Genomic DNA, 9,618 nt, shown 5'->3' on the forward strand with positions numbered 1-9,618 from the left:
GCTGGTTCCCATCATTTGATTGACAGCTCTTTAACTGAGTGCTGAACAACTGAACAAAAAGGAACAAAACAAGTTTTGTTGACTGTAGAGTTTTCTTTTTTCTCCACTGTTGTGTGACCTCAGAGTAAGCATATTTAGGTTCAGAGATGTTGGGGTGTTCCTCTATATGGGGTGGTGCAGGGGGCTTGCCCCTAAAAAAAAATACTCTTAAGGTTTAGCAAAATTTTGTTTTGCTCATTTTCATTTGATAATTCACCACTCGATAAATTGAAACAAATAAATAAATATATATATATATATATATATATATATATATATATATATATATATATATATATATTACAGGGCAAACTAATTTTCTACTAAGATTTAACTACTTTTATGTTACCATTTAATAAAAATTAGAACCATGAAATGTATTTAAATGCACATATTTTAATTCTTGATAATATTGCATAATATTCTATTCTTATGCTCTGTGAACTGTTTAATACGTTTATCACTGTTTCTACTACTAGTGTGTTCACTTATGCCCTGATTTTTTCTACAGTACTTACACAGTCTTTATTTTCTGCTTAATGCAAGTGGATTTGAATTATTTCTTCGGGCCACTCCTGTAAAAGGGACCTGAAGTTCAATGAGATTCACATATTCTGGAAAGTTTACTAAACAACTAAACAAATACACGCAAAAACATATAGATAATTAAATACAGTGGTTTTAGTCTGTAACTTTTTGACAGTTCACTTGTATTTCCATACAACTGCGGTGGTGGTGCTGCGGTAGCGTTGTCGCCTCACAGTTAGACGTTGCCCGTTCGATTCTCAGTTAAAGCGTCTACTGTGTGACGACATGCGTGAATGGGCGTTCCTTCGTTGAAGGTTGTGCGTTAGGCCCGGCAAGCCAGCATGTAAAACTCTGCTGCCAATCATTAGCGGACCGGAGTTCCGCTGTGGCGACCCCTAACCGGGAAAAGCCGAAAGACACACACACACACTTGTATTTCCATACATTTCACAATGCTATTTTAAGCTTAAGCAGCACTACAGCTGATAAACACCCAGTAGAGGAATCGTGGTGTAAGTGGTTATGAAAATGATTTTTGGAGATTGATGGAATAAGGATTAACAGTATCACAGATGCATTTGCTTTGACAACAGTGATGGAATGTTTGACTTATATACTCCTGCCCATTTCTTTATTAGTACTGATAAGTGCAGAATATGTTACTCAGCAGACATCTACACCACTAAGCACATCTCACAACTTCTGAGCATTAAAAATCATAGCACTGGCCTTTAAAATCCTAGCAGAGAGTCATAAAGAGACAAGTCTTATTTTTCGGAATTAAGGCCATCAGGTGGTAAACCCCATATTGCTAGTGATAATTGCTCTTTGCATTAGCTTCATTCACTTATTAAATAACTTATCCACTCTTAAACAGGTCAACTGAATAAAGAAAATTTGCAAAGCTAGAAGGAACAGGGTTAAACTTGAGGGTCAAATCATGTAGGCATACCTAAATCATAGTAGGCGAGATGTATATCAGGCTGAACTGTAGTCTCTGTCCCATGCATCCTTGAATTGCAAAATTCCAACATTATTTTGTGACACTACTTACTTCTCACGAAGGTCTTCTCGATTGCTCCCTCTCCTCTAGAAGACAAATACACACACAGACACACACATACACACTACATGCGTTTGATGTTAGCCTTGTATCTTCCAGCTATACCCTATTGCCTCGGTAAGTTTCTGCAGCAGCTTTAGCCTCCCTTTATGTGAATTTTTAATTGTTCTTAAGGAGCCGCAGATTGCTTCCATGACTATTTTAAGGTGAGATACTGATGTTTCTAGGACCCCCCCCCCCCCATAAAAGTGTTTGGAATAAAATATCCTAAAAATACTAGATATCATACGACTTCACATTTTATTGAAAATGTATTGATGACTACAAATCCCACCACATCAAATATTTCAAAGGAATGACATCATCCTACAGCAGTGACGCAGATTCTATATTTAACAAGCCAATGGATGGCTTCTTTTGTTAGCACGTGCTTGCAGAGGTTATACTGTGTCATTGGAACGAAGCAGACTAACTGTGCCGGCTGAGGATGCGGACAGGAATGCAGCGAATAAGGAAGTGAGGCTATATGAATGAAAATATATTCTCGGTAGTACTAAGGTCCAAAGGAGCACATGTGGCTATTTCTATTGGAAGACTGACGATGAAAATAATTGTTTTGTTTGGTCTGCTTTTTGAAAACAGTGGATGGATTATACATCGTGCGCATAAAGAGCATCTGGTATTTTGCATATTTAGATCGCATTCTATGACAAATGTTTGAAAAAACGTGGTGTACTTATTTTATTATTCAGCTATCTCCAAAACAACAAAACCGATGTTATTCATGCGCTGTTGTTGTCAGTGGCAAAGTCCACGGCAGATATGCTCTTGGCAGTGACCTGGGGACTGATTAAAGATCATCTAATCAGAATTTTCAGAGGAGAAAGTCGTGAATCGTCACCAGAATGGAAACATCGTCACTTATAACGGTTTTATTTCATTGTATGTTACCATCGCTGGAGCAGGTGTGTGTACTTTGAACAGAATTCATAACAGTATTACAGGAAAGACGGTCAACAGCTCATAAAAATAAAATCATGTTTTTTGTAAGATTACATTTTTAGACTGCAACATTGACTATCTATTCTTTCTCTTGGATTTCTATTTAGAAAACAATTACTCCCTTGGTTGTAAGACTAGATGGAGAGTGATGCTTCACGTTTAAGCTAGGGCGCTGTTGGCTGGGAGCTGTGCAATTTTTCTCAAGTGGACCATTTTACTAAAAAAAGCCATAAGCGGCCAGCACTTGGTGCTCGTCTTCCAGAAACTATACAGACGTGAACTGCCGACGGTGGGGGTACCCAGGCTGACGTTTTCCCTGGAGGTTGTGCTGTCAGTTGTACTTTCCAGAAACTGCCTTTTTTCCCCAGTCTTAAGAACTACATACTGCCGACGGAGTACACTTATGGACATAATTTATTGTATTTAATATTGTGTATCACGAGATGATTGCTTGAGTTTGAAAGTAAGAAGATATTTTGATTTAGACATTAAAAACGCATTTGCTATTTATTTGCATAGTAAATCAGTCAAATTAATAATAATGCAAGAAACATCCAGGGATCCTTAGCAAAAACGTTTAAGATTTATAAGGTTAATAATCCCATCATCTATATAATAATAATAATAGACCATTCTTGGGACCTACATTGCTTTATAATCATCATTTCGTAAAGTAGTACGGTACTTTACTGCATTCACTTATCTAAAAGCTTCGTTTGCCTTGGAGGCATTTTGTGTGATTTTTTTGCAGACATTAAAGGCATCGGGAAAGCTATCCCAGAGCACAGTTAGTGAAATTTGAACAGAAAAGCACTGAGGGAGTTAATTGCCTTTAGCCATCTGTCTGGTACATTTGTAAAGAGAGTAAGTGGAGAACTAGGAAGGCATCATCGAGAAACAGATGTCTTGCCAACCATCTGTATATATGTGACAATGTATTATTATCATCTTCAGGCACATCCATACTAGTCTTTGGTGGGTCCCGAACCGGATTGGCCATTAATATTAGGCTGCTCAGCCCACGTAATCTCCTTGGAGAGTGGTGCAGCGGGCTTCGGTTGCAAGGGCCTTTGCTGGTGGGTGTTTGCAAGAAGCCTGCCTACCACCTAAAGGGGGGACTGTCATGTGCAACATCACCGTTAACTTCAAACACAGGGACACAACCTGAACATGTGGGGTGCATCTTCCTGACTAATTGACCTCAAACTTTCCTTGGACCAAGTGAACAGATCTGTCCTGTTTTCATCTTTGTCATTTTCAAGTGCTCTGACACGGGATACGGAGCAGGAACACACAGGATCTCTATTGTTTCCTCGCCCTTTCCACGTTGGAAAGGGTTTGTTAGACTGCAGGGGCATCTCACACAAGATATCAGCACTAAAGCGCCTGAACTACAGTCACCGAGAAAGAGACAGAAGGTGTTTTTCATCATCTACAATTTGTTTTATTCTCACGAGTCTCTCGGTTAGGGAAATCTGGCTGACAAGGTGATTCATATTCATGAGATGATTCCACACCTCTAGCAAAAGGTGTGTTAGAATAAGCGAGATTTCACCGTCCCGGAGGATTTCTGCTTGCTTCCTGCTGCCTTTCAGCTTGCCTTTTTTCCGATCGCGGCGGGATCGGAGTGACCACCTCCCCGCCTTGCAAGGCCCGCCGGAGCAAAGACAGGGTGACATCATGGATACAAAGATGCCCTCTGCCACTACACCCACCAGCCCTTCTTCCCCGGGTTTCAACGTGCCCACAGCTGAGAAGGTCGATGGCTTCCCCCGCAGATCTATGCGCAGGGCTCGCCAGAGGAGGTCCCACAGCTCCTCCCAGTTCAGGTACCAGAGCAGCCAGCAGGAGCTCACACCACTGCCTCTTCTGAAAGGTAAGCAAAGCACAATGTTAAATCATGCTGCTTGTGTATGCACTGAGAGCAGCCGGCGTTTGCATTACAAATAAATGTACAGGCGACTTTACTTTGTTGACTACTTGAGATCCTATTGCGAATTAGATCAGAGTTTAAAACAGTTCATAGCAAAGTTTTCTTGTCTCAGACACAGCCACATGGGGTAGCTTTGTTGTGATGCAGTGTTTGAACTTATTTTTAATATGGAACTCTGGATGTGATCTAAATAGGTATGAACTGGAGATGCTGGTAGGTGGGAACTGGAGGATGAAAGAAAAGAAAAACTGTAGACGCTGCATGCATTGTTTTATATTCCTTAGTGGTTTTGCATAATGCCAAGTCATCATGCAGATATAATGTTCCTCCTACACATGCATTGTTCCCTTCAATTTGCAGGGCTGCACCAGAGGGCGGTCACGTTTCCTGGACAGGTGTATACATTATGAACAGATAGCAATTGCAGTATTATTTCCGAAGCTTTGCGAAGGAGAAAAAACACATCCACAAGTCTCTAGTTTTCACTCAGTGAAGTTCACACAATTCGCTGCATGACATTACCTTACAATAAATGACAATATGCAGGAAGAGAAGCTGACACTAGTCTTAACTGTATATTTCGTATATAGTTAGATGCCTGCTGCTGGATACTGGCTGTAAATAACATCAACTCTACAGTTTGGTCCTTATTATTACTAACCTTTGGCAGGTTTTGTTGTATTTGGGGATGGGCTTTAGACCTCATTGGCTGATAATACAACAAAGCGTTGATTGCCTAAAATGACTTGCAAATAAATAAGCATTCCAAAGGTGAACACATGGTATATGCTCAGGTATAAAACTTCATGTAGAAGCCACGTTTATACAGTGAAGACAAAGATGTTGCATCTCAGCCAGAGGCTGTTCATTCACACAAGTGCTAAATGTAGAATAATATATGAACTACTATACTGTAGGTATCATGGTGAGTGTGTGTGTGTGTGTGTGTGTGTGTGTGTGTGTGTGTGTGTGTGTGTGTGTGTGTGTGTGTGCGCGCGCGCGTGAACAGCAGCAAGATCTATGGTGGCTAGTTTAGGATGCAACGAAAGATCTAAGGATCATCCGAAACTGTATATGTACATAAATCTACAAATTTAATTCAGTAATCCCAACTGTTGTTTCCTTACTAATGGAGTAGGTGCTTGCTTAAATTTTGAATGCAGGCATTATGAAAATAAAGGATGACAGTACACAAAATTGAAAGCAACACCTGTTGGCTTTGGCACTGGGTATGTAGTTTCCCCCTTTAAGGCTAAACTTCAACATGTTATAAAGAGACACTATGTATTAGTGGGGAGCGAGAGCTATTTTGTTTACTTTGCAATGTTTTCATATATGGTAAGATTGTGGCATGTTAGTAGTAGAAAATTAATAACTTGTAACAATAAGAGAAAAGTAAAATGACTTAGATTCTGAAGATGCTAGCCATATAGTTACACATTTGTTAGTTGTGTCTCTATTTTAAAGTTGCTATATTGACATGATTCTGTCATGTGATAATATAACACAGATGTTATTACACTTCTTAAGAGGTTGTGAACCATGCCATGTAGTTGGAAGTTGATTTGCTGCATAGATATATGGCATACTGTAAGAGACCATTGAGAACGTAACATTATATCAATGTCTGAGATGTTTCCTGTGAAGCATAGTAAATTCTGCAGGTGAAGACAATCCAACCATTCTTGCTATAAATTACTTTTTTAGATGCAACAAAACAAGCAGGCTAAGAAACAATTTGCACCCAGTAGCCTTCCAGTTGGATTTTTATATCAGGATATGTTTCCATATGGGAGCAGGACCACAGAAGAAATGAACAGCTATTAAATGTTTATAACTACTTGGTATTACATATATTATGACCTCATGAATTATGGTTTTGGTGCATTGGATCACTTATTATCTGAAGAACTAATGTAATATGCATTTCTAATTATTCTGTTGCCTCATCAAGTTTTACTATGTCAAAACAGTATTATTACTTTTGCAATTGCCATGATTTGTTCTGCATACTAGTAGGTAAAGGAGATTCATTGGGTATACAAAAGCTCTTTCCTGCTGTCTGAGACTCTGTGAGGAATAATATTCTATTTATACGTCATTTTTTCTTCTCTCCCAACATAGCTGTTCTAGTCGCTCCTTTTGCTAAAATAAATGCCTTATAGATGTGCTGCACACAGACCTAAATGCATTTTGTTTATTTCTCTGTGCCAGTCCAAATAATTGTTTGCTGGCTTCAAACATTGTTTATGCTTCTGATAATGCACACATAAGGGTGATGTATTTATGTAAGTTTTTAGTTGAAGTGGATGCTAGAATATGATAGTTATCCATTTATTTGCTAACTGGATAGACTGCCTAGTCTCAAGACCTGTTTTAGTCATGATCAAAGCACAAAGCAAGTAATTAATACGTGATCTAAGCACAAGACACATAAGCTGTCATTATAAACATATTGTGTATGCAAAAGGCAAGTTAGTTACATCCTCATTTGTAATTTATTTAATTAAATGCTACAGTATACTAATGGACAGCATATTGCATCATTTACATTCACTGTTCATATCAAATGTTAATCCATTAATCTACAGTACAAACATTTCATGTGAAGTACACCAGACATCCATGTAATGTTGAAGATTAGAGATAGCACAGAAGACATTTTCAGAAAACAGTATGATGTTTTATACAGAAATGTAACAACTGCAAATTTTTCCTAAAATTAAAAGTTCTACTCCTTAACAAAACTTTCCAGCTAGTATGTTTAACACACTCTCATATAAATGGGTTACAGTTTATTTCAGTGTATGTGTATGCACATGCACATGTGTCTCCCTCACTGATCATCTTGACAGCTGTCTCTTTTGGATTCTTATAACAGGCGCAGTCTCCAGCTTCGTCGTCATGTCTTCTTTCAGGTCTGAATCTGCTTCTGCTGTCTTTCTTCCAGAGCTGCTCTTCTAGATGCCAATCCCTCCCCTCCAAGAATGGCAAATGCCCTACAAAGAGCTTTCATCAACCCTCATTTTATATTGTTTTTATAATTTCAGTAGGTAAACCTGCTCTTATTCTGAAAAGTTTAGCTCTATGCTTTTAAAAATACATGTTGTCAGTGGTAAAGTAACACTCGTGCTTAAAGTGATAGTGTATTATTTGCAACAAATGAACTATAACAGTTCTATATACACTGTTTACATCCATATTTACAAACCTTTGGTCACTTGTACATCACCATTTAACTGTACATGACACTGTACTACATTTGACCCCATAATGGCATAATGGTCAAAGTGTTTACTTCACAGACACAAGTTGCAGGGTTTGAATCTCACCCCGGAAGGGAAATTGGCTAGGCTTAAAATGGCTATCATGGGCAGCTACCCTAGTATTTACTTATGAACCTACAAACTCACAATTTCATCCCCACTGGATAGGCTATATATCTGTGACTGGCTGTCTGCATTGTGATGGATTAAGCCTGGCCTAAGCTGAACTTTGAATTTAAATGACTTCACTGATAAGGCCTATCTGCACAACTCTGTGTTCCCATTTTGTTGATATAGCCATAAAAGGAGATGTGGTCTGTTATTAAAGTATTTCCATGTAGCTAGTATTTTAGGGAGCCAAGCACCCGCTTAATAGATATTATAGGTTCATAGGTTTATACTAGGCTATCTGCCCTAAGGCATTTATAAGCCTAGCCCAAATTTTTGTGGCTTACGCCACCCCTTATATGAAAAAATACTGTGCCCATTAGTTTGTTGTGCCTCTGTCCAGCAGTGACACAGAAATGATTCCCGGGGTAAACCTACTATCTCCCATCCACAGGTCAAGATTTCTCTTGAACAGAGCCAGCGAGGTGCTCTGCCTCACATGGACCGGGATTTTATTCCACAGCATAGGGAGTCTCTGAGTGATAAATCTATCCCTCCAGCACGTCCTATTTATATCCATGCTAAGGTTTAAGTCGCTTGCTCTAGTGGTTTTGGTGGATTTGGATTTTTTGAGGTGGAGCATGTCCATTAATTCCTGGTTGGACATGGCCTTGTATGTCAGGCACATGTCACCTCTGAGCAGATGGTATGCGACTGAATAGAGCTGGAGTTTCTTCAATCTGGCAGCATATGACAGATTTTGGAGTCCCTTTATCCTTTTGGTGAGGAACTTTTGGGGTCTCTCCAATTGCTGCAGATGTCGGGTGAGATACATCCCGAATGGGGCATTGTACTCAATCATTGGTCTGACAAGTGAAGAGTACAGGGAACAATGACCTCACTAGATCTGGATATTACTAGATATTATCTTTCAGTTGCAGAATACTTAGCTTCTGTCTTCTTATAATTCTGATTTGGGATACAATGCTGGGTATTTCTTTCATCAAAAAGTTTTGTGATATCACTTCTCCTAAGCCTGGCTTAGCTGCTTTATTATAGGCTATAAACAGTTTTCTAAAAAAATCAGGAGATGCTAACAAAGTCTCTGAACATAATGATTCCTTTAAATGATAGAAAGTATCATTGGGTTTCACTCATAGTTCTCAACCTCTTAGCACAGAAAATATGTACAAAGACAAAAATAATGGGCATCAAAGCCTCCAAAATAGGTACAAAAGTTATATATTTCTGCTATAAACCTATAAAGTTGCTAAAATAAAAGGTCCTGTGTTACCATGCATTTCTTGATTTGAAGTCTGAAAGTCAAATGCCTGTTATTATTTAATTAATTCAGTCCTCACTGATTTAAGACAAAAATCCAGCAAACCACAAATTTTATGAGGACCAAACCAAAAATATGGACATTCTGCAAAAATCTGGACAGTTGAGAATACATTTTTAGTATGGACTTTGTTTGGTTAAATTGTTTCATTAATTTATCCATTTATGTATGTTGCACTGAAATTTTTAATTGCTTGACCATGAAGTACTGGCAGAGTTGGCACACTATTCTGGATGTAAGTGGAGTTGGCAGGTCAGTGAGTACTTGAGGATAAACGATTGCCCAAACACAGTTTGCCTTTCTCCTTAATTAATGAGATGGTGCTTCTTTTCTCCAT

The 9,618-nt window shown here is 38.7% G+C and overlaps 1 protein-coding gene across 1 annotated transcript in view; it reads left to right on the plus strand.

Annotated features, from left to right (window-relative positions):
- Positions 1-2,097: 2,097 nt before the first annotated feature.
- Positions 2,098-9,618, plus strand: part of PPP2R5B (protein phosphatase 2 regulatory subunit B'beta) — a 1,711,411-nt gene continuing 1,703,890 nt past the window's right edge. The window contains exon 1 of the mRNA XM_044075777.1: positions 2,098-4,508. Coding sequence (XP_043931712.1) covers positions 4,313-4,508 — 196 coding nt within the window. The 5' untranslated portion in view covers positions 2,098-4,312. The remainder of the gene's footprint in view (positions 4,509-9,618) is intronic.

This window comes from Protopterus annectens, chromosome 6.part1, assembly GCF_019279795.1.
Source record: "Protopterus annectens isolate FY-2018-M chromosome 6.part1, PAN1.0, whole genome shotgun sequence".
Taxonomy (NCBI): Eukaryota; Metazoa; Chordata; order Ceratodontiformes; family Protopteridae; genus Protopterus; species Protopterus annectens.